A 25473-nucleotide genomic window follows, 5' to 3' on the forward strand; every position below is an offset into this window, starting at 1 on the left:
ATGAATAACTGATTTTTCAATGCTCGGAAGACTAAACTTACATGCCTACGAATGCCTCAAATGCAACTACAATGATTATAACAAACTTGCTGTGTGTAACAACCAAAAATGCAAACCCAAAATTAACAAGAAACCTGTTATATTGTTGGCAGCCACCAAGAACAAGTCCATCTTCTCATCTCCAACTGTGATTCTGATTTAATCCACTAGGACTGGAGAATAACACCCAGAACTCCAATGCAAGTCAGAAAAAAGAGTGAATCTCAAGCATCTTACTGTAGCGATTTTACTGTTCACGAGTTACTGTAGCGCGACACTATTCCCGCAGTACTGTTCACGCGAGTATTGTAGCGCTGTCACTGTTCACCACTCACTTTGCATATTAGTTTCTGATTTGCAGGGACCAAATAAACCCCCAGACTGTATATTGCAACAGCGTGGAGATTGATAGCTGAGAGGGATTTCGTCCTAAGCCCCAAGAAGATTATCTCCAAACTAAACAAGTAATTTCTTCAATCAACCCAAGCACGTCTCCATGGAAGCTCTTCCACCTCTTTTATGTTGTTCTCACAAAACCCATGCCTTCGTCTTGTCAATGTGGGATAAAACATAACTCCCTTATGTAACTTATGTCTCCAATGTATTATAAAATAAAGGGGACTCTTTTATTTAAATATTTCCCACCAACTATAATCTAAGCATTAACAAAGTTAAATATTTGAATTTAACTTTATAAAATGACTTCATTAATTCAAAACAAATCATATCAATAATAAATGAATCTTTTTGTCGATTTTAAACATTTACCATCGATATGTTGCTGCCATAGGATGTCTAATCATATCCAGAGTGACTTACTATAAATAGTAAGTATGCTCAAAACTACCTCAAAACCCCTCAGAGACACCTGTAACTGAAACTGTCTAGGTCAAATGGCCTCTAAGTCCCTTTGATGCCTTGGTTAGCCTATGGGACCATGGGGAAATAGGCTAACGACACATCATGCTATGAATGCTAGAAAAGGGACATCACAGTTGGATCATGGGCTTAGCTCAAGGTATGCAATTCAAGAACTAGATGTATTATTTTATTGATGGAATTGAAAATGGGAAAAAAAGATTTGATTGGGCTAGTATTATAAGCGAGAATTTAGAATTGCAACTTAGGACCGTACAAAATCAAAAGCAATTCTACATGGGGTCCTATCTTTTCTATCTAATTGCAAGATTATATGAGAATCTTGGACTTAAGGCTTTAGGAGTAATTGGCAATGGGCTGGGGCAATGTTTGGTGCATGAGTGCTATCCACAACTTCATTTGCACAACACCAAAGATTATAAGATGTTTTGTGACTCCTTTGCTATGAAAACGATAAGGATATTACAAGGGACACCTGCTAAGAGGCTCTCATTAGAAGTAGAAGCAAAAGTCAAGAAGTATGGGAGTTGGTTCGTCCAATTTCTACAATTCACATATATTAGAGTAGCAGGAAGCACAGTATGTCCCGAGAGACTTCCAAGGTACCCACTTGACAAGGTAGTTTTGATGGAATTGGTTAGGCAACTTGAGCATTATGACAAAATGATGAAACTTAAAGGTGAGACAGGGATTTCTTTCTCATTTGGAATTGGCAATAATAGTTACCCCAATCCTGTTGCCTCTGTAGCTGCGGAGAAAGAATTAGAATGGTATCATCTAGCATGATATAGAGCAAGGGAAGGATTTGATCCTAATGGTCTTATCAAGGCATCTCATGGAAATACATTTAAACATGTTCTTACTATAGAAGATTTTTGGGCTAATGCCCAAATGACTTTTATGTGAGAAAGCTAGCTTTCTCAAGATTGTGTGAACATGATGAGGGCAATCAAATGGAGAGGCCTTGATATTCCCAATCAACTGGAAGATGATGAAAACGTGCTAAGAGAAGATTATGCTATAGTGTATGGTACGAAGTTGAGTCTAGTGGATTGGGATGATCATTAGGATCCTTCCTTGGAGGCAGTTACAAGGATAGTTGATTTGCACATTGAGTCGTGGTACAATGGGAAGTTGAGGAAATTACAAAGTTAGAGGGTACACCTTACTTATGAGAAGATGAAACTGAAGGAAGGTCCAGCAGAGTCAGTTGGACAGAAAGTTGAGGGTAGTAGCCAGCACCAAAGAACTGTTAAGAATAGGAAGAGAGGTTTGGAGATCGAGAAAAGTAAAGAACATCAGGAACCTCCAATAAAGAGACAGAATGCAGCACCATCAAGAAGAAACATTTGGGCACCCTTGCCTCCCTCAATGCCTTTAGCGGATACGCGAAAGAATATGAGAAGGATCATGAGAAAACACAACAAGCAATGAGTAACATGATGAATTCAGCTGAGCTCAAGATGAAACATACACCTTGCCCTCCCGTGAAGAAAGTCAACGACAAGCTAACCAAGTTCATCACTTTGCCTAAAAAGATCAAAGAAAGGGGTAGAACTATATTAGAAGATCATTTGATGTAAGTCTAAGTGGCAAATTCTCCTTCTTCTTGGGTAGGATAGGTGTCTGATTCTGATTGGCTACCATTTTGGTGCCTTCTCATTGTTTGCCACTTTTCCTTTTTCTCATTGGTCCATTGATGAGGTGGCGTCTTCTCATTAGCCAATGGAGTGGCAACCCTATTTAGGGTTTCTAAGATCCAATGTGGATCGTTGGTTTTGCCTCTTAATCTCTACCGTTGGTTGTAATTTTGGCCTCCATATAAAGCCATTTGCTCTCATTTGTAAAGGGTCGGAGAAAATTGTTGCTAAGATAACACCAAAATTGCCTCTCTTTATCATTGTTGTGACTTGCATGGTGATTAAGAACATTTGGTGATATTGCATGGTTTCTACTTCCAATAGTTAGAATTAGATTTCTTTTGAAGTTGTTAAAGTAGATTTCATTTCAAGAAAGTTAGTAAGAGTAAGAGTAGATGGATAATTGCATGGTGATATTAGTGGATGTTTGATAGGGATCTATAAACTAGGCCACTAGCATCCTAGCAATTGGTTAGGAAGCCTTGTATGGTAATCTAGTCATTTTCCCTTGAATCATTGCATCTATGGAGGTAAAGCCACTTGTTAGCTTTCATTAGATTTGATCCCCAACCATTTGCTAATGTTTTCATTCATAGGAGTAGGAGTAGAGCAGTTTGTAGTTTAGTATTTGGAGCTTTGAGGAAGGAGGTTAGGAGAAGCGTCATTGGTAGACACACCCCCACCATCACCATCATCAACATTATCTGGCACTCATGTTTTTTACAAACCCATCATCATCACCAAAAATCCAAGTCATCCTTGAATGAACAACGTAAGGCAGCCTACGTGATTACCAACAAATCACATCGATATAACTAAGTTAGTATCCACAAGTGTAAGGAACATTGGAGTTTTTCTCATGTCTTCATGAGTTTTAACTTTTCAAGAGAGGGATTGAGTGTTCGACATTCTATGTCAAGTATTCAATTGCTATATGTTATGTAGTGGTACAAAACTGACATCAACAAGATGTTGATGTTTACCATCAGTAGAAGTAATTATAAAGTAATTATAAATTATGATATGATAAATTTAGACGTACACACACACACATATTTGGATTATCATCATTCAAAATTACTATTGCCAGACTTGGTAATATTCATGTTATTGGTGGTCTTGTGTTATGGCGCCGATTACATAAAGTAAAGTGTTATGGATATTTAAACTGGTTTACTCTAATAAACAGGTGGTTATTTATGCCTCCGTAGAGGCATGACCCTACATGGCAAAAGGCCACGTAGAGTCATGACTCTACGGGGGTCATGGCTTTTCAAAAAAATATAAATGCCTATGTAGATCATTGAGGACAATATCAATACATGGCATTATAAGTCCTAGCAATCTGCATACTCTCTTTACAAGATAATTCTCAACATTCTCCTCTTCGATCTTTATTGAAAGATAATCAACATATTCCTTCTGTAGTACATGTTCTCAACAATATTCATTGAAAGATATCCTGCATCTCAGCAATTCAAGATCAATCACCATTTGAAGAACAATTCTATTTTGCAGTTATTCAAGGATAGATATCTATTATTTGTTAGCCGACTGGATGGTTCCGGCGGTATTTTGTATTCTGTAGTCGACGGTCCGGCGGTGTTTCTATAGCCGACGATCTGGCAGTGTTTCTGTAGCCGACGGTCCGGCGGTGTTTCTGTAGCCGACGGTCCGGCGGTGTTTCTGTATTCTGTAGCCGACGGTCCAGCGGTGTTTCTGTATTCTGTAGCCGACAGTCCAGTGGTAAATAGTTTGTAGCGTATAAAATAATTGTGGCCGACGGACTCCTTCGGGAAGGTTCGGCGGTAGTATTTATATCCCGTCTGGGATCATTGTAAATAATTATTCATCTACTATTGTGAATATAATTCTGCTGTTCGTGTTCATTATCTGTATGCATTCATTTTCTTTACTTGTACGATAAACATTATTGTTCACATCTACTGTAATAGTTTTGTCTATCAGAGATCACTAAAAATAAAATGGTATCAGAGCCATTCTGATAAGAAAATCTATTACTTAGAATTAAAATCTAAAGTCTCAGATTTATATAATTTAAATTATATTCTTAAATCAAAATGGTGAATCATGTAATTCTAGAGGATAGATTTGAGGGAGCATCAAATTTTTCATCATGGAAAATTCAAGTCATGATAATATTAAGAGAAATGGAATTAGAGGAGTATATAGAAATAAATATATCCATGCCTGAAAATGATCCAAAGAAAGTAACATGGAAAAGACAATAGCAAGGTTTTGAAAATTATAATAGATTTTGTAAAAGATCATATTCTTCCATCCATATTCAGTCTCAAGACTGCATTTGGGATGTTCTCTACTATAAGAGATACTTTTGAAATCAACAATAGTAGTAGATTAATCATGAAACAAGATCTACTATATATAAAGATTAAAAATGGAGAATCTATTACATCCTATTTTCTAAGGATTTTTGAATTAAAAGATCAACTTGCAACAATAGAAAATCGAGTTGATGACAAATAACATAGCATGGTAGCATTAAGAGGACTTCCTCTATTTTGGGAAACATTCATTCGAGGTCTAAGCTCCTGACCCGAGCTTCCTAAATTTGAATTACTAAAAAATGAATGCACACAAGAAGAATCAAGAGGACTAAGTATAAATCAAGAGGGAGACATTCAAGCACTTCATGCAAATTCAAACAAGAAAAGAAAATTCAAACATAATACAAGGGAAATTGACAAACCATATAAGAAACGTGATTGGTCCAAAGTTAGATGTTTCAAATGTGATAAAACTGGTCACTCTCATAACTTTTACCATGAAAGGAAGAGAATTCAAGCAGCCTTAGCAGAAATCAAAGGAGAGGTAGTAGAGAAAGAAGAAAAAGAAAACTATGCATTTTACTTAGCCCTTTCAAGTGAATTAAACTCAAACAACAACACTTGGATTGTAGACAGTGGAGCATCTCAACACATCACTGGTTTTAGTGACAAATTTGACACTTTTTGTGAACACTCCTCAGCAGAAGTTACCATTGGAGATAACTCCACTCATCTTATCAAAAGGTATTGGTTCTTGTTCAATTTACCTAAATTCAGGAATTACTCTCCAACTCAAAAATGTTTTATATGTACCTGGAATAAAAAGAAACTTGATCTCTATTTTTGGTCTTATTGATCAAGGATTCAAAATCACTTTCCAAGAGGACAAAATTCTATTTTGGCCAAAGAACTCTAATATCAAGAAAACCATTTCCATCGGATTTTGAGACAGAAGTTTATATAAACTAGTGTTCAGGGACTCTGCGAGTCCAAGCAAGACTCTACAAGTCCGAGGTAGAGGCGGCCTTTCTGAGGCAAATGGCCTCTAGACTCTGACTCAACTGAGTCTTGGTAGAGTCCACGTGGACACGCCGAGTCTAGGGACTCTGCCAAGTCCTGAGCCCAAGACTCTCCTAAATTTTTTAATTTTTAATTTTTAAAATTTTTTTTTTTAATATATATATATATATTTTAAAATTTTAAAAGATAGAGATTTCTGGAAGGTGTTTTTTTTCAATGTATATTAATTCTGAAAATGATGTTGTGGTATGTTAGAAATTTATTAAGGATTGAATCTTAAATCTTAAATCTTCAATTTTATATTATGTTATTCAGTTTTTTTCCTTCAAAAATTCATTGTTATAGTTATGTGATCTATGCAAAATTGTGTATGAATGTTAAGTAGCTTCTAGTTATCTCAGTTATTGTGTATTTGATGTTAATTGACTAAATGATGCATGAAAAAATCATTAAATCCTTAAAAATCTTTTAATTTCATGGGTTTGTTGATTTTTCGAGTCCTTGCAGAGTCTTGGCCGAGTCTGGTTGCTAAGTCCGAGTCCAAGTCGAATTTTGACTTTCCAAGTCAGAGGTGAGTTCGAGTCCCGTAACTATGATATAAACTTTGTAGTAATCAAAACCTAGCTCTAAGTCATGAAACATCAAATTCAACCGAAATTTGGCATAGGAGGCTAGGTCACCTTCACTATCGTGCATTATCATCTATATGAAAAATTGTAAAAGGTTTACCTAGTCTAAAAATTGATCACTTAAGCATTTGCAAAGGATGTGCTTTAGGCAAAAACACTAAGCAATCATTTCCTAAAAGTGTTCACAAATCAAAATCCATTCTTGAACTGATTCACACTGACATTTGTGGTCCTATGTCTGTACCTTCCCTTAACGGGTGTCTCTTTTATGTAATTTTAATTGATGACTACTCTAGAAGAATTTGGATCTACTTTCTAAAATAGAAAGAATCAACTGAAGTATTGTCAAAATTCAAAGAGTTCAAAGCTCTAGTTGAAAATCAGTGAGGACAGAAAATAAAAATACTAAGATTAAACAATGGAGGTGAATATATCTCCGAATTTTTCAAAATCTATTGCATTGCTGTTGGGATTCAGAGGGAGTTTTTTGTACCATATAATCCACAACAGAATGGAGTTGCAAAACATAAAAATAGATCAATTGCTGAGTCAGCTAGAGCAATGATGCATGATCAAAATCTTCATACTTCTTTCTAGGGTGAAGCATCTAACACTGCAGTCTACATTCAAAGCAGATGTCCATACTTAGTATTAGAGAACATCACTCTTGAAGAAGTATTTATGGGTATTAAACCAGATCTAATTCATCTAAGAATATTTGGATGTCTAATTTATATCCACATTCCTAAAGAGAAAAGAACAAAACTAGAACCATCTGGAAAGAAGGGGATACTCATTGGATACAGTGAAACAACCAAAGGCTACGGGGTCTTTATTCTAGGTCAAAGAATAATTGAGATTAGTACAGATGTGAAGTTTGAAGAATATATCGCCTTTAATATTTCTAGAAACAATGGTGAATCTATTATTGAAGTAGATGAAAATCACCTAGCAGAAATTGAGAGGGAGAATGATATTGAACCATTTTCTACCATTACATCTAATCATAAAGATTGTGAAAATATTAACAATAAAAAGGGACCGGTTTGGGCTAAGAAAATGATAGAATAAAATTAGATTGAACCTGATGAAGTGATTCGAGAAAGCAAAAGAACAAGAAATCAATCATGTTATGTTGTATTATTAACTGAACTTATAAAAACAAAACCTTCTAATGTTGAGGAAGCACTATCAAGTCAACCTTGGAAAGAAGTAATGATTGAAGAATATAACTCCATACTAAAAAACGATGTATTAGATGTTGTACCCAGGCCTAAGAAAAAATCAGTTGTTTCTTCTAAATGGTTGTTTAAAATTAAGCATGCATCTAATGGCAGCATTGAAAAGTACAAAGCCAGTTTGTAGTACGAGGTTTCTCATAGAAAGAAGCCATCAAATATGAAGAAACATTTGCACCAGTTACTAGATACACTTTAGTTAGAACCATCGTGGCTATCACAGAATCCAAAAAATGGAAAGTTCATCAAATGGATGTCAAAACAACATTCCTAAATGGAAAAATTTAAAAAGTTGATATTGAGCAAGCAGAAGGATTCAACGCTCATGACAACAAAACTCACATTTGTAAATAAAAGAAAGCACTATATGGTCTCAAATAGGCTCCCAAAGCATGGTATGAAAGACAACTATCTAATGAAGTTAGGATATTCTAAAAACAAAGCTGATCTTAACTTATACATCAAAATAGATGGTGATGATATGATTATTCTTGTGTTATATGTTGATGATTTGTTAATAACAAGTGAAGAACATCTCATAAAGAAATGCAAACAAGAACTCACAGTAGAGTTTGAATTGAAAGATTTAGGTCTTCTACACTACTTTCTTGGATTAGAAGTTTGGCAATAGGGTAACTACATTTTTCTGAATCAAAGAAAATATACAGTTGATATCTTAACAAAATTTGGAATGATGGAATGTAAACCAGCTTCTACTCCTATGAAAGTCAATCTACACAAATTGAAGGATGATATGATCAAGTCAGAATCTACAGATCCTACTTACTATAGGTAGATCATTGGATCTTTAATGTATTTGGTGAATACTTGTCCATACATATGTTATACAACTAACACCTTGAGTCAGTTTATGTGTGCACCAAAGAAGATACATCTACATGCAGTTAAATATATTTTGAGTTATCTAAAAGGGACTATTGGCATGGGAATGAAATATGATCAAGTAAACATTGATATGATCAAGTAAACATTGACCTTCATGGATATTTTGATTTCGATTGAGCAGGAGGCCTTACTAAACGTAAGAGTACTTCTGGATGTTGCATTAGTCTAGTATCTGGGATGGTTTCTTGATTCAATAGAAAACAAAATATTCATTGTGATAATCAAAGTTGCATCAAGCTTTCAGCTAATCTAGTTTTTCACAATCGTTCCAAACATATTGAAATTCCTTACCACTACATTAGAGATATGATGGATCGAGGAATCATTCAATTGGAGTACATCAGTACTAATAAGAAAACAACAGATATCTTTACTAAGCCTCTTGCTAAAGTGAAGTTGAAATACTTAAGATAAAAACTTGGTATGATTAATTTGTAATATTGAATATTGAATTTAAAATTTCAATTCATGTGAGTTTATGCTTCTATTGTTGTTTAGTTGCATCAGATATGTAATGAAAGATGACGATCTTTCATAGACATATTTATTCAGAAGGTAATCATTTGTAAGGTGACGATCTTGCAAGTGATAGGCTTGTTATCATGAAAAACTCTAGATATTGTTTTAGACAATTAGAGATCATTGATAACGAATCCATTATGATTACTCTAGATATTGTTTCGGACTAGAGATCATAATATATGTTATGATAGTGTTCATAACATGGTGATTTTAATTATTTGACTAGTCATTGTTGCCGAGTTTTAAGATTAGATAATATGTTCAAATATTCTATTCTGAAATCTAAGGGTGTATTACTTCTCCCTTGTTAAGAGGGAGTGTTGATGTTTAGCATTAGTAGAAGTAATTATAAAGTAATTGTAAATTATGATATGATAAATTCATACGTACACTTATATATATGTGTGTATATATATATCTACATTTAGATTATCATCATTCAAAATTACTATCAACAGACTTGGTAATATTCATGTTATTGGTGGTCTTGTGTTATGATGCTGATTAAATAAACTATAGTGTTGTGGATATTTAAACTGGTTTACTCTAACGAACAGGAGGTTAGTTATGCCTTTGTAGAGGCATGACCCTACGTGGCCAAAGGCCATGTAGAGTCAGGACTCTACGGGGGTCATGGCTTTTCATAAACATATAAATACCTATGCAAATTGCTGAGGACAATATCAATACATGGCATTATAAGTCCCAGCAATCTGCATACTCATCTACAGGATAATTCTCAGCATTCTCCTCTTCGATCTTCATTGAAAGACAATCAGCATATTCCTTCTGCAGTACGTGTTCTTGGCAATATTCATTGAAAGATATTCTGCATCTCAGCAATTCAAGAACAATCACCATTTGAAGAACAATTCTATTTTGTAGTTATTCAAGTAAGGATATCTATTATTGTTCATATCTACTATAATAGTTTTGTCTATAGAGATCAGTAAAACTAACATAAGAAAGATCTATCCAAAATAAAAATGCTTTAGATGCGAAAAGTTTGGACACTACATATTTAATTGCCCAGATAATTCTAAACAACAAGTGAATTGTACAAACATAACTAGGGAAGATGATAACTACGATCTTGAGAATTGTTTAATGTATTTGTCACTATCAAATGAAGTCTAAAGTAAAGCATGGGTGATTGATAGTGGATCATCTCGACATATTATAGGATACAAAGTAGCACTAGACTCTATGTTAGAAAATGTTAAAGGCGAAGTCACCATCGGTGATAATTTAGCACATTCTGTCAAAGGAATTGGAAATTGCACCTTGAAACTAAAGTCAGGAAATTCTCTTCTTCTCAAAGGAGTACTCTATGTACCAAGAATAAAAAGGAATCTAATCTCGGTTACAACACTTGAAGATGATGGACATAATGTTGCATTCATGGATGGTAAATTAATAACCTAGGCTAAGGATTTCTCATTTAAGAAAGAAAAATTGATTGGTCAAAGAAAAGGGTATTTGTATGAATTAAATTCAGAACCTAGTCGACCTATTCAAGCCTTGATTCATGAAGTTTCGGATATAAATGAAATATGGCACAGAAGATTAGGATATCTAAATTTCAAAACTTTATCAACTATGCAAAAGATGGTTACTGGTTTACCTAAACTAAATAAAGATCACTTTAGCATATGCAAAGGATGCGCTCTGGGTAAGAATACCAAAAGTCCATTTCATGATAACACTGGAAAAACTAACAATATTTTGGAATTAATCCATTCAGATTTATGTGGACCTATGTTTGTTCCTTCTTTTGGAGGATTTTGGTGCTATATAATTTTTATAGATGACTTATCTAGGAAAAATTGGATTTACTTCTTAAAATGCAAAGAATCACAAGAAATCCTAAAGAGATTTAAAGAATTTAAAACCTTAACTGAAAACTTATCAGAACATAAAATTAAAACTCTTAGAAGTGATAATGGAAGGGAATACACCTCAGATTTGTTTAAAAGGTTTTGTAAATAAATAGGAATTAAGACGGACTGTACCATTCCTTATAACCTGCAACAAAATTAGGTAGCAAAAAGGATGAATAGAACAATTATAGAAGTTGCTAGAGCTATGATATTTGATCAAAATCTAGAATATTATCTTTGGGAAGATGCCTCTTGTACTGCTGTCTATATTCAAAACAGAAGTCCTTACTCCTACCTTAGAGATAAAACTCTTGAAGAAGTCTTTACTAAGGTTAAACCCAATATTATGGTGTCACCTTTATTCTTATATCTATGTGCATGTACATAAATATACGTTATAATGATGAGGTGGAAAAGTCAATTAAAAACCATTTGAGGTACGCATATTTTTAATTAAAATAATATTTGAATATAGACAGCAGTACAAGAGGCATCTTCCCAAATCAGAATAAGACTAATCCCCAAATCAGAATAAGACTAATCCACCTAAGATTGATTTTGAGTCAAGAAATGAGCTGAAAAGGAGAAATATATGCTTTGCATGCAAGTAACCTTAGTCATTGGATCATAGATGTCTAGGGAAAGGCAAGGTTCATTATATTGAAGTAGTTTTAGATGATGAAAATGAGAGTAACAAATTTGATGACGGTGGTGAGGATAGTGTTCATGAGTAGTCCCAGTTGGAGAAGGTAGAGAAACAGGTTTCGGATCAACCACCTTCAATTGCTACCCTCTTAGGAGTTCCTACAGGTAGTCTAATTTGACTTAAATGAGTAGTCAAAGGAAAACAATTGGTGTGTTTAGTGGACATTGGGGCAACACACAACTTCATTAGCACTACTATAGCAGCAAAATGAAAGTTACAAGTGAATGCCATTCCGCATTTTGATGTTAAGATTGTTGGTGGAGATCTTCTTTATTGTTTAGGGATGGTCTCCTAGCTTGAATTTTAGCTAGTAGTTACACTCTTACAACAGATTTTTATGTGATTGAGTTAGGTGGGATAGATGCTATTTTGGCTCTACAGTGGCTCTAGACTCTTGGTAAATACAACATTTATCATGATAAAAAACAAATTGAGTTTATGAGAGGAAATCAATATGTCATTCTTAGAGCTATGATTGATAGGGGCCCCAAGATCTTTTCAGCTCATAGGATCGAATCCATTTTGAGACATGAGGATACAAAGTAGGCAGTGCATTTTTTTATCTCCACTAAGTTTTTTTCAGATTTTGGACAATAGCATCATATTGATATTCAACTAGTGTTAGGCAAGCACAAAGGAGTCTTTGGTGATATCCCTCCTTGTATACCTACTAACTGTAGATTTGAGCATGTAATAGAGCTGGAAGAGGGTGTGCAACCAGTCATTACAACACCTTATCATCACCCTAGACACTGTAAAGGGATAGAGAGGACCATTTGAGAGTTACTTGACATGGGACACATAAGGCCGAGTTCTAGTCCATTTGCTTCATTGGTGGTTTTGGTCAAGAAAAAATATGGAACTCTATGGATGTGTATTGACTACAAAGCACTGAATAAGAGGACCATTAAGAATATATATCCCATACCTCGTATTGATGAGTTGTTGGATGAATTACACAGGGCTGTTTAGTTCTCAAAGATTGATCTTCATTCTGGGTACCATCGAATCAAGGTCTATGAGGAAGATGTACACAAGACTATGTTCAGATGCCACTATGGCCACTACGAATTCTTTGTGATGCCTTTTGGACCCACCAACGCACTTGCTACATTCCAATCATGCAGGAATCATAGATTTAATAAGCAATAGTGTTAGTTTGTACCGGTGTTCTTTGATACCTTGATTTTCAGCAGGACGTAGAAGGAACATTTGCAACATTTGGATGAGGTTGTAAGTATCATGGAGCAGCACTCACTATTCACCAAAGACTCCAAATGCGAGTTTGGTTTGACAAAGATCTTGTACCTAGGGCATGTGATTGGTGTTAATAAGATCAAGGTTCATCAAGAAAAGATCTAGGCTATACTAGATTCACTGCCACCAAAGAATGTGTCAAACTTGAGGGGATTCCTTGGACTATGTTCTTATTACAGGAGATTTGTGAAGGGATTCTCTTAGCTTGCAGCTATACATACTGATCTGAAGGCATGAGCTTTTAGGCGGTCCACAACTATGGAGGTGATATTTAATAAGGTCAAGAGAGTGATGAGTACGTGCCCTGTACTAGCATTACTAGTTTTCACTAGACCATTCATTTTGGAGTGTGACACTTCAGGTGATGGGATTGGTGCAATACTTGTGCAGGGCAAACATTCTATTGTTTATGAGACTAGGAAAGTAAAAGACCATGAGAAGTTGTATTCCACCCATGGTAAAGAGATGCTAGCTATCATGCATGCTCTAGCTAAGTTTAGATAGTATTTGGTGGGAGGATATTTTGTAGTGAGGATTGACCATAGCGTCCTAGATTTTTTCTTGGCACAAAAGGAGCTAAATGAGAGACATCAAAGTTGGATTAGCAAGATCCAAGCTTACGACTTTGATATTGAATACATCAAGGGAAAGAATAGTGTAGTTGCAGATGCATTATCTCGAAGACTAGCCATTACCTCTTGTTGTGCTATGTTAGAGATTTCAGCTGATTGGAAGTCACAATTGTTAGTTGAGTATTACAAAAACACCTTAGCTTGTGAGGTTATGGATGGGCAGATTCAAGATGACAGGTACATGATAATAGATGATATTATTTACTACAAGAAAATAATTTACTTGGTCCCGAAATCCAAATTTGAGGAGCAAATTAAGCACAACATTCAAGATAGTCGTACAACAGGCCATCTTGGGTACTTTAAGACCTATAAGTAGATACAAGAAAGGCTCACCTAGAAGGATCTTAAAAGCGATGTCCTTTGTAATGTTAGAGAGTGCTTGTCCTATCACCAAAACAAGTCAGAGCATGCGCCCTTGCTAGTTTATAGTAGTCCCTATCGATCCCCGAGCACATGTGGGAAACTATATCCATGGATATCATCACAGTGCTTTTGAAAGTATAGGGTAAAGACTACGTTTTTGCAGTGGTAGACAAATTGACGAAGTATGCACATTTCTTTATGGTTGTAGCTGATTGGACAACTTCACAAGTAGCAACATTATTCTTCAGGGAGGTCTTTCGATTACATGGTCTACCTAATACCATTATTAGTGATAGGGACAATAAGTTCCTTAGCATGTTTTGCCAGGAACTTTTCAGACTTACAAGGACTCAACTAACAGCTAGTACTAGTTACCATCCTCAAACAGACAGTCAAATAGAGATAGTAAACAAGTGGATGGAGGGGTACCTATGTAATTACATTTTTGGAGAGCAGTGAGCATGGGTCAGATGGTTGTATTTGGGTGAAAATTGGTACAATTCCAATTATCATATGACCATACCATTGGCATGTCATCTTTCAGGGCACTTTATGGAAACAAACCCTTTTCTTTTGTAGATCTAACCTTAGCAGATACTGAGCACCATTGACCAAAGGTTGGTTGGAAGAGCAACATGATATTCTTTCCTTTCTTAGAGAAAATATGTAGCGTGCTCAAAATTAGCAAAATTTTTATGTTGATCAACACCGAACTAAGAGAGTTTTTGAGATTGGGGAGATGGTATTTCTACGACTCCAACCATACAAGTAGAGTTCACTGAAAAAGAGTGGGTCTAAGAAACTCAGACCTAAATTCTATGGGCCCTACAAGGTGATAAGGAAAATTGGAGAAACAGTGTATAATTTGGAACTGCTATCAGAGAGGTGGATTCATAGTATCTTTCATGTTTCTTTCCTAAAAAGGGCATTAATATAGTATGTTACCGCATCACCGGGGTTACCTTTGCTTGATGAAGAGGGTGAGTTGGAGCTAGTACTTGCAAAAGTGCTTGACACTAGAGAAAGGCAATTAAGGAACATAACCATTAGAGAGTATCTGGTTAGATAGGCCAATTTGCTGGTTGAAGATGCTACATGGGAAGGTGATCAATTTCTCCAACACCTAGCACTTCGATTGCTTGGGGACAAGCAGTCCAGGGAACGGATGACTGTGATGTTCCCTCCCATCAGCTAAGTTCTAAGTTGACACTTAGCCTATTTTGCACCCGGATAGGCGTAAGTGATCAAGCAAGGGGTGTCTTTGGCATGGAGTTGAGTAAAGATTTATTCTTTTTTTATGCTCTACCTCAGTTATAGTTATCTCCTCCTATCGTGCCTTGGTATTGGTCTCCCATCTTGCATGGCACTTTCTATTCACAACTTCCTAGTGGGCATCTCCATCTCTCCAATAGTTACATTGTAACGTCTTCTCTAGTCGGGTGCATGTTTGGGAATGGTAACGTCTCCTTCCTAAGTGCTTGGAGAGGCAGAAAGCAATTTTGGCAATATCGAAGGGAGGTAGGCGGTTGGTTCGAAATTGTCTGAGAAGAAATTCTAGACTTTGCTGCTCTGCATCATTGAGAGGTTATTTGCATTTGGGAAGGACAAAACCCCTTCTTATTTCTTAGAATAGGATGTCGCCCCTATTCTCTTATTATAGCTTGCATCTATGACACTTGTGTGTTCATACAACATGCTTTATCGTAGGTAGGAACTAGAGTGGATGTTGTTGAATGCTGGGGACTCATCTGACAATTCAAACATATTGGGATTCTTGGATAAGGAGGATCGACTCAAATTCTATTCCAGCATGTGAAGACAAGGAGAACAAGAGTTGCTTGGTCGACAACTTCATTCTCAGGAGCATAGACTGACTACAAGATGAGGTGTAAGCCTGTACTAGTTTGTACTAACCATAGGTGGTTTGGAAGCCAACCTCACCATTCATGCTGCTTCTTGAGAATAAATGCATATCATAGACTATCCACCACCAGCATTTAAGGGTATTTGTTAGTCTTCTATATATAAACAGTGTATTTGGTTATTCATAGTACATACACTCTCTATATCTTTGCCTGATGAGGAACGATGATGTTTGATGAAGTGTAGCTGCTTGTTATTGGTTCTGGAATCAGCTGTCATTATTAAACAGTTGTTATTCAATAAAGTTCATTTCTGAAGTTTGTATAATACAACAATGTTATGACTATTGTATGCATTTAATCTCATAGCTCACGTCAAGATTTTCTCTTGTGCTGATAATAAAAATATTCAGTTTATCAGCATCTTTACATACAGTATCATCACAGTTTTGCAACGTGTTTAACATATTCAGATGTTATTTTTATGTGATGAAATTATCTAATGCATTTGCATTAGTTGTATCTTCGAGGACAAAGACCTTTAACAAAGTTTTAGAAGGGTTGGACAAAAAACTGTTTCTTTCTAGGAGTGGATATGTGATAGAGTTCACACTTGTGCCAAATTTGTGTAGTCTTCATTTGAAGACAATTTCACAGTAATAAGGGTAATTGTAGATCTAAGGTAAAATATTTTCACCTGTGTTGAGAAGAATTATTTTGAACTTTATCTTTGTTGTGAATTATGTGAGACTATGGTTTAAGATTTATTTGGCATTCATAATAGTCTGGGAGCTGCTGTAATATTTGTGGGGCTGTCACTATTCTCTTTCACAAACTAGTCTGAGCATGAGCTTTGATATTGCAAAGAAGATAATTCAAATAAATATTTTACTAATTTAGGTGACAAGTGTAAGGGACATTATAATATTAAGTAGACTTACAATAACAAAAGGCAACAATAATATTGATGAGTAAATTAAGGTCATGGGATATACTGGTTGCAACCTATATCAAGTTTAGGAAAAATAAATATTAAGTGGCTCCTTTCTAATGCTTGTTAAAGACTTGTCAATATGGTCAACAATTCAATTATTTAATTATCTTAACGTTGTCGTGGCTTCACATATTTGATTATCATTGTTGGACATTACAAGAAGGTAGCGACAAGTGGTCTTTTTCCCTGAGCATTGAAGAGACTACAGTTCAATCAAAATGTGTGCTTTTCTGAAGGTTGTATATGATTTCCAAACCAAAAGAAATATATTGGGCATTGCATTAGTTGAACTTTCTTAACATTAATATATATTTCTGTGTGTTAGAGTAGCGGTGAAATATTGTGGAAGTGATTCAAACACTAGTGCAATTGGATGACTTTTTAGTGGGCCTAAAAGGGTACTATATGGTCTACACGAGTGAATCTAAAGAGAAACTGAAAGTCACGATTCTCTTTATCATTGGTGACATTTGGTGTTCTGTGCATGCTGTGAGTAGCTTCTGTAGGAGGAAACCATCCTCCATTTCTTGGCATCAAATCTGACTGGACTGAACAGTTATACCTCACTCAGCATTGTTTTCATTGGATGTAGTTCTTTGTTTCATTGTGTGATTTTATTTGTTGTGTAATAAACTCTGTACGACATCAAGGTATTCATTCTGCTGATTGAATTCAAGGCATGTATAATGTGATTATCTGAATACTATCATTGAATGTTATTGTTGGATGTTCAATTGAAATCTGCAACTTTCTATTCTGTTGCAAAACAAGGTCATTTTTGGACTTCTTATATTTGCAGTGTCTATCATCTCTGTTTATTTTTTATTGTTATACAATACCTCTGCAAGCTCAAGGCAACCAAACAACAAACCATATGACTTGTAATGTCCCCCTTTTCACAAGCATTAGAGTTTGTTTCGATTAGACTATTAATGGGCCTCATAGGCTAAGACAGATTTGGATAGATGGTCCCTTTTTAGCAGAGATCAATGTGTATTCTTCGTCAGAACTCGGTATATGTTTAGGATTGGCCTTCATTGGACTCAGTTTGTTTCAGTTACTATTTATAGTAAGTGACTATTTCAGGAAAATTATGGTTACTATTTATGGTAAGTGAGTAGTTGGGTGCACAGTGGACACAGTAGATGACTTCCAGGTTCAGACAGAATTGAGAAATAATGATTATATGCAGAGTTATGTTATTTTAATCATTAAAGTGATTATTTTATTAAGTATCGTTTATAATGTTGAAAAGTCACTTTACATTCAATAGGGCCATGAGCCTTAAGTGACTTAAACTGTAATTGATGGATTATATTTTGGAGGCGAAAATATTAAAGTATTTTATAAATTCAATGTGCATACAAGTTATATTATTTTAGATGATATTAAAGTGCATTTATAAGCCATGAATATGAGCGCCCAAGTTTGAAGACTTATTATAAAGTTTTATTAAAAATTTTAAAGTGAATTTAAATATTATTAAGAAGATTGAGGTTGTAAAAGCACAGAAAAAAGAAAATCAACCTCATTATTATTGATGATCATTTGTCTTTAGAAATCTGGTGTCTTTGGAGATCGTGCAATTGAAACAAGTGTTTAAGCTGTAGCAGGGCATTGGAGATTGTTCAATCTTCATTGTTTTTGGAGTTTTGAGTTTGTCAAAGATCAATTGAATTATGTTTTTGGAGGACTTCATACAGAAGCTTTATTTGTGCTTCAATTGGACAAATACATTAAGGGTTTGAATGTTTACGAAGATTCTTTAATTGCAAACCCAAATATTCATCATTGATTTCAATTTATTTCAGATTTCAAGCATTAAATTGCAGCTACAGTCCACAATGATTAGCCTACGAGGATCGCAATAACAGGCTAATCCCTCAAACCCTGATGCTAGCAAAAAATGGGGACATTACAATATGACTATAACACAAGTGTTTGACAAAATGCCTATGCTATGTATGTGAGATTTGTGATGTAAGTTTGAGTCAGAACTAGTAGGGGTTCTTAGACCTCCTCATCCACTTCACTGGTGAAACATATACTTGGATTTTGCTGCCCACAACCTTGCATCACAAATCATTGAAAATTTACGTCATTGGCCTTGGGTTGTTGTTATGCGCTGATGTTGTCTTATAGTGAGGTGTGAAAGAGGCATGCTTTTTTCCTCATGTACGAGACAGGCTCTTATAAATTAATACACATCATTATTAGGAAGCTAGACTTGTCACCATGCTATTCAAACACAATGATCTTCCTAAGGTTTTGTAATAACCCTAGCTGGTTATAACTTCAAAAATACATCAATTGTTCAGATGTTTAACAATTTGTCAAACACTTGGCAAGTGAACTCGTAACTCAAGCAAAGGAACTGGACATGGATAGATGCACATAACTATATATAATACCAATATGAGAATTGATTCTCCACTCTTTCAATAATTTGATACATTCACAAATTTGACTAGAAATTGATATTAGAATATTGGCAAACAATTAATGAGCAACTCCCCACTTTATTAAATGCCTTAGCACAATTTCATTTATTGGACATGACACAACAGCGTTGTAGATAGACACCATAAATCTAGAAATGAAATATACAATAACTAACCAGCTTCCTCATCAAACACAACTTGGAGTGTAACGCCATGATGGATGCCTATCTCTTCAAATTCTAATCTTAGCACAGCCAAATGAATCGCAAGCTCCCAGTTCTGCAAATTTGAAACTCATCTAACCAAACACTGCTTGTAGACTTCAATAATCAGCCAATCCCTTCGAACAGAAAATGCAGGTACAAATTTAATAATTTTTCCTAATGCCAGTGAAATTCTTCAACATAGAACTCTCCTTAGCTATAGTAAAATAGTAGGAGAAGTGACCAATTGTATACCTCAACACAATTGCCAATGCCAACTTAGAACAAAATCTCAAATTTGAATCTACAATACTTCAGCTGTAGATCTAATGGAACAACTCAGAATTCAGACCCTTATACTTCAGTAAGGGACAAAAATCAAAACTCAAAAAAAGCCACAAAGGCAACAAAAGTAAATAAAATACTCAAGCATGCTTTTCTTAACAAATGAGCTTGTATTTATAACCTCCAGATTCCCTTTTGTTGCAAAAATGTAACTTCACTCAAGAAGCTTCACCACACAATATTAATTAGAAGCTTCCATTAGATTCTCTCATTTGACTTCGCTTAACTAATTAATAAATGACTCTTTCCATTGATAACTCAACCTTCAACTTAAGTGAAATTATAAAGTTAAATGACAACTTTATAATAAGCCATTTAATTTTTTAATAATAATTTGGCCACTAAAAATATAACTCCCAAAATACTCATCATTTAAATATGTCGTTTGAAATAAGAGTCATACCTATTATTTCTCCATGTGACCAAATGCACTTTCCAAAAATAGAAAAGGCCCATTTCGATCAACACCAACTTACCACAAATAGTAAGTACACAAAACTAAACCCAAACAAATTCCAATCTGAGTCAAACAAAGACCAACCTATAGCTTACTGAATTGTGGAGAGGATAAGACCCTCCCAAGCCTAGATACTACCACAGAAGACCCTCTATCCACAATAATTAGCCTATGAGGATCACAATAATAGGCTAATCTCTCAAACTCCAATGCCGACAAAAATGGGGACATTACACTTTTCCAATCACAATGAAATTTCTTACACTGATTTTTTGGGCTGTTGAAGTAGTATTTGAAGAGAGTAATTGAATTTTTTGTTGAAATACAATTGAAAGGATATACCATCATCCCAAAATATTGTTGGAGGTAATGAGGATAACATTGCATTTAAGCCTAATGTGTAGCTTGTGGTGGCAGCTAGTGGACAGTAATGATTATTCACTTATCTTTCCTTTTGACTTTATTAAATTGTTTCAACATATTGTATGGGTTAAGTTCCTTGGTGTTATCGTGTATTGGGCATTATAGAATGTGCAGTGAAAAATTATTTTGAACCTTCATATTTTTGAATGTTGAGTACGGGGATATGATGCTAGGGATTGTGATAACAAGTTCTTGTTTAAAAATGGGATGCAATTATTACTGAAAAGATAAAAACTTTTTATCATTTAAAAACGATGTGAACAAAAATAAGTGATTGGGAATGAGATAGGTTTGATGTGTTACTAGTTTGGCGGGTTCAGAATTGTAATGATATTTTAGATTGTCCTTTTGATCTCTATGAGTTTTATGGTATATGAGTGGTTGTTTAAGACTAGTCCTTGGATGAGGCATGGTAGGGGTTGATGGCTTAGGTGTCTTCTTATGAAGAATTTTAGCTCCATTGCTAATGGAAAACCTTGTTGATGATTGTAGATTTCTAAAATCTTGTTGTTTAGATATGACTTAGTTGTTAGTACTAGGTACTTTGTATGGTATCTAGAAGGAAAGTTCATTGTTAGATGAAGCCACTTGAGTAGGCTCCCAAATAATTAACTCCATAATTAAGCAATGTGAGATTGCTAGTTTTCACTAGGCAGAAATTCCAAATGCACCAAAGTCTAATAGGGGGTGCTGTCAAAGTTGCTGTGGTGGTTTCATAACTACCTTAGTAGTTCTATAACCATTTTGGAAAAAAAGACACCTAAGTTATTGGAATGTGGGCACGAGAGGATAATGAATTACCTTGGTTATGTGGGTTTGGGTGAGTCCGTGCATGTGTGTGGATATACATATACATATCTTATACAATTTTTTTTAAAGAAATATACATAATTGTAAATCTAAATACATTTGATGGTAGATACTTCATCATTGATCAATGCGAAATGCCATCTAACAGCTCAAAATTTCAATATTATGTCATATCATATAATATCATAGTTTGCAAACTCTGCAAGTTGCTGAGTACTCTTTGTTTTGCTAGGTGATTTTTCCCAAGTTCAACTATAGCAATTTTATGGACACAAAAATACATGGGTAAACAAATTGATGCAAGCAAAATGCTGGTTAAAATGTGTTTTTCACATGTTGGGTTTGCTATAAATAATAAAACCATACATTTTCTCTTTTGAGACATCAAATTTTTATTTAATACATTTTGTACTTGAATTCTTTAAGATATTTTAATTTTAAGAATTTTCTAAGGTGCTGAGTTTTTGTCGAATATTTTTTGAGTTGAAAATTTTGGGCATGCCAAGTACCCTCTTAGTTTGAGTTTGTGAACTACATATAATGTATACCATATTATTCCATTTTAGGGTTTCTACTCCAAAAAGGATTAAAAAAATCATTTTTTAAATTCACTGTGCACTTTTTAAAGTATGTGTGTGTGGGTTTGCCTTTGGCACACTCAAATGCACTCAGGGTATACCCTAGATGCCCTAGTACACTATGGGCATGAAGGTGTGCACCCGCAATGTACTTGATGCACTTGTCATACCTTGGGCCCACCTGAGCAAACTTGGTGCAGGTGTGTGGGGCTGGGGGTCAAAACCTGGCAATTAAGAAAGACACTATTAGCTTTTGAAAAGGTGCATTTTCATCTTGACATAGGTAACAAGAGACTAAAGCATTCAAATTGTGTTGCGATACTTTACCAGAGGCTAGAGATGAGACACTGGTACCTGATACTGAGATGGACATAGAGATAGGGGTAATGGAGGGACCGACAGGCAAGGAGTTGGGGGCATCGGGTGTCTAATTGGATGTAGTGGGTTCTGATGTAGTGGTTACAGAAGATATGGCACAACTAGCATCACCTAAGCGAGATAGAGAGCCGAACCCAGAAGCTGAGTGTTTACCTGAGCACGTGGTTCCACCGTACCCTAGCACCTCGAGTGACATACCTGCCAACACCCAGATGGGAAGTAGTTCCAGAGAAGAACCCATTGCAAACACAGGAGGTTGGGTAGACACAGGTTGAGGAACTACTACATAGCGCTATTGAGCGTATGGCGGAAGCAGTAGAGAGGGCTATGGGTGTGCAAAAACATCCAGTAGCATAGGAAGTAGGGATGAGAGAGGATTCCTTGTTGATGTAGCAACTCTAGCGACTCGGGCTTGCCAGGTTTTAGCTTTTTAGAGACATAGGCGTTGGACTCAGTAGTGAAGGAGTTGGAGGGAGTAATATCCTTTATGAGATTAGGATGCCCGGTTGCCTTTACAGTCTGTTTTGAGGAGCGGGGATGGCCGGATGTGGAGACTACAGAGATGCGATAGGATTGGGCCACGACAAGAGATCTTGGTATGGAGAGTCGAGTAGAGGCTTTGACTCATGGGATAGTGAAGTTACATAGGGAGGCGTATTACACCCTTCGGAGTAGCTAGGCAGATTAGGTAGTAGCTGAGAGGGCTTGGGAGGAGTCAACTGTTAGGTTAGCCATAGAGAGGACAGCCTGGGAATCTGAGAGGGCAGCCTTGTTAGATAGACAGAGTCAGCGACAAAAGTTGGCAGTAGAAAAGGAACAAGTAGCAGCAAAGAAGGAGAAAGAGTTGGGAGAAATTGCAGGGATGATGCAATCAGCTTTAAAGCTTCAGATGGAGGCAGAAGTAGAACTGAAGGTTAGGAAAGAGCAAGTCTACAAGCTACGGGCGGAGCTGAATGAGTTGAGGGTGCAGATGGCCACTACACTAGGGACGCACCCTCTGTTTAGTATCTATGCATTGATGTACTTAGTTTATTTTGAGTTTTGTTGTATTGTCATCCAGAGACGACTTTTCTTTTGGGGGGAATGATATTGTTAGTAAATTCTATAGTGTAGCCGATGGGTAGAATAGTATCCGAATGGGCGCGTGACGCTTGAGTCACCCCTTCGGAAAGGTATATGTACACCATCTGAAATGGACTTTGGATCATCATTGTAATCATTGTATTCGGATTGTAATCATTGAGTGCATATTGCATATATGAATAAAGTATCTGTTCTGTGTTGTATCGTGCTATACTACATGCGTTAAGTATCTTTGCCCTGTATGGTAAACAAATTGAACCTGCCTCATTGAATTCTATGCAAGAGGATTTCTAACACATGTTTGGAATCCCTCAATATTCAATTAGAGGACATGGATAGCCGATCAAATAGGGGAGGATGAGAATCAAATTTAATATAGCAATAATGAGGTAAAGAACAACCTGAAAGCAGGGAAATGGGATTAGGAAATCTGGTTCTTTGTAACCAAATTTCTTTATTTGAGCAATATATTCTCGTAGAAGAACACTGAAATAAAACTGGTTCAAAAATTATATCTCCACTAATGAGAAAAATAGGCTAATGGGATTTGGAAGCAAATGCAGTTACAACAACATGATGCTAGGGTTGAGTGAACCATAGGATTTTGAAAATGAATAAATGGAAGAGCTTCAGAAATAATAATGATGCAAATGTAAACTTTGTGTAGGTGAATTGGCAAGTTAAGTTTTACAATTGATCTTGGTCATTGGTCAAAGCTTATGACCAGAAAACTTGAACAATGTTTAAGGTACGTGGAAATTAATCTTTTTCACTTGAACATTGTTTGACCTAAAAGGTTTGAATTTCTGTTATCATTTCTTTATATGCAAGTATTTGTTGGAACAGTCAGCCTGGAAGTGGTTGAACCACAGATAGTAAATTTTTTTTCGTTATCCTCAATGTTGTACTAATTTCTGTTGTGAATGAAGTCGATCATTTTTCTATATGGTGTTGTACAAGAGATACTCATTTGAACATGCACACTGATTGGGAAGAGCTATTAGAAAATGATTTTTAAATTTGTGAAAACTTGTCCTTCGTTATTTCTTATTCAGTGACATGTTCTAAAAAGTGTAGCATGGCCTAATTTTTGTGCCATTTCTGCTTGTTCCTTGTTGAATATTTGTGTTAAAAATAGGTCCATCACATACTTGATATGAAACTGTAGCAGAGACATGATTAATCTCTAGTGTTGCCATTTTCAGGATTAGGATTGCTAGTTTTCCTGGATATTGTACATTCGTATGCTGCTCAGGATGAGATGGTTGGCTTGGCATCGTTTGATGGTGCAAATGATTGTTATTTCCATCGTGGTATTTACTGATGGTTCAGTCCTCCTACCCATGTTTTTAATTGGGTGATATTCAGATGCAATTGTTCCATTTCATTTGCTAAAAGAACTAATAAACTTAAGGCACTTACATTGCTTTCATATAGCAATCTTAAAAAAAATATAATTTGAAACATTAAATCACAAATCTTGGTTCATTTCCCTTACGTAATGCCTTGCAATAGAACTTAATCTGAGTCCCTATCATTGTCCAGGGAAGCGGGGGCACCATAAGTATTGGGGTACACGGATCTTCAAATATGGGGATTATGAAGTCATAAGATACCTTCTCTCTAATTTAAAGTGGTAAGCTTTCTTTACTATCTGTTCTGTGCAGTTGGCGATGAATCTTTTCTTGCCTATAAATATCAAATTTTTGCACCCACAGCAAATGGTCCTGTATGGAGTAGCATTTCTCCAATGATTGGTAAATGTCATGTGCTGCATATTAAGTTTATATATGGCTGTAACATGATTGTTGAGTAATGTATCATCCTTGTGCTTTTAGTCAATCCTTTATGGATGTCTAGTTGAATACATTTGGAT

At 35.6% G+C, this 25473-nt stretch overlaps 1 protein-coding gene across 1 annotated transcript in view; it reads left to right on the top strand.

Annotated features, from left to right (window-relative positions):
* The window catches only part of EMB2729 (Alpha amylase family protein), a 326562-nt gene that overhangs the window by 134643 nt on the left and 166446 nt on the right, over window positions 1-25473 (top strand). Inside the window, exons 8-9 of the mRNA XM_089787516.1 lie at window positions 24803-24910; window positions 25143-25233. Of these exons, the coding sequence (XP_089643642.1) occupies window positions 24803-24910; window positions 25143-25233 (199 nt within the window). The remainder of the gene's footprint in view (window positions 1-24802; window positions 24911-25142; window positions 25234-25473) is intronic.

Source organism: Cupressus sempervirens, chromosome 6, assembly GCF_028749045.1.
Source record: "Cupressus sempervirens isolate cs-2001-9-10 chromosome 6, ASM2874904v1, whole genome shotgun sequence".
In the NCBI taxonomy this organism is placed as follows: Eukaryota; Viridiplantae; Streptophyta; class Pinopsida; order Cupressales; family Cupressaceae; genus Cupressus; species Cupressus sempervirens.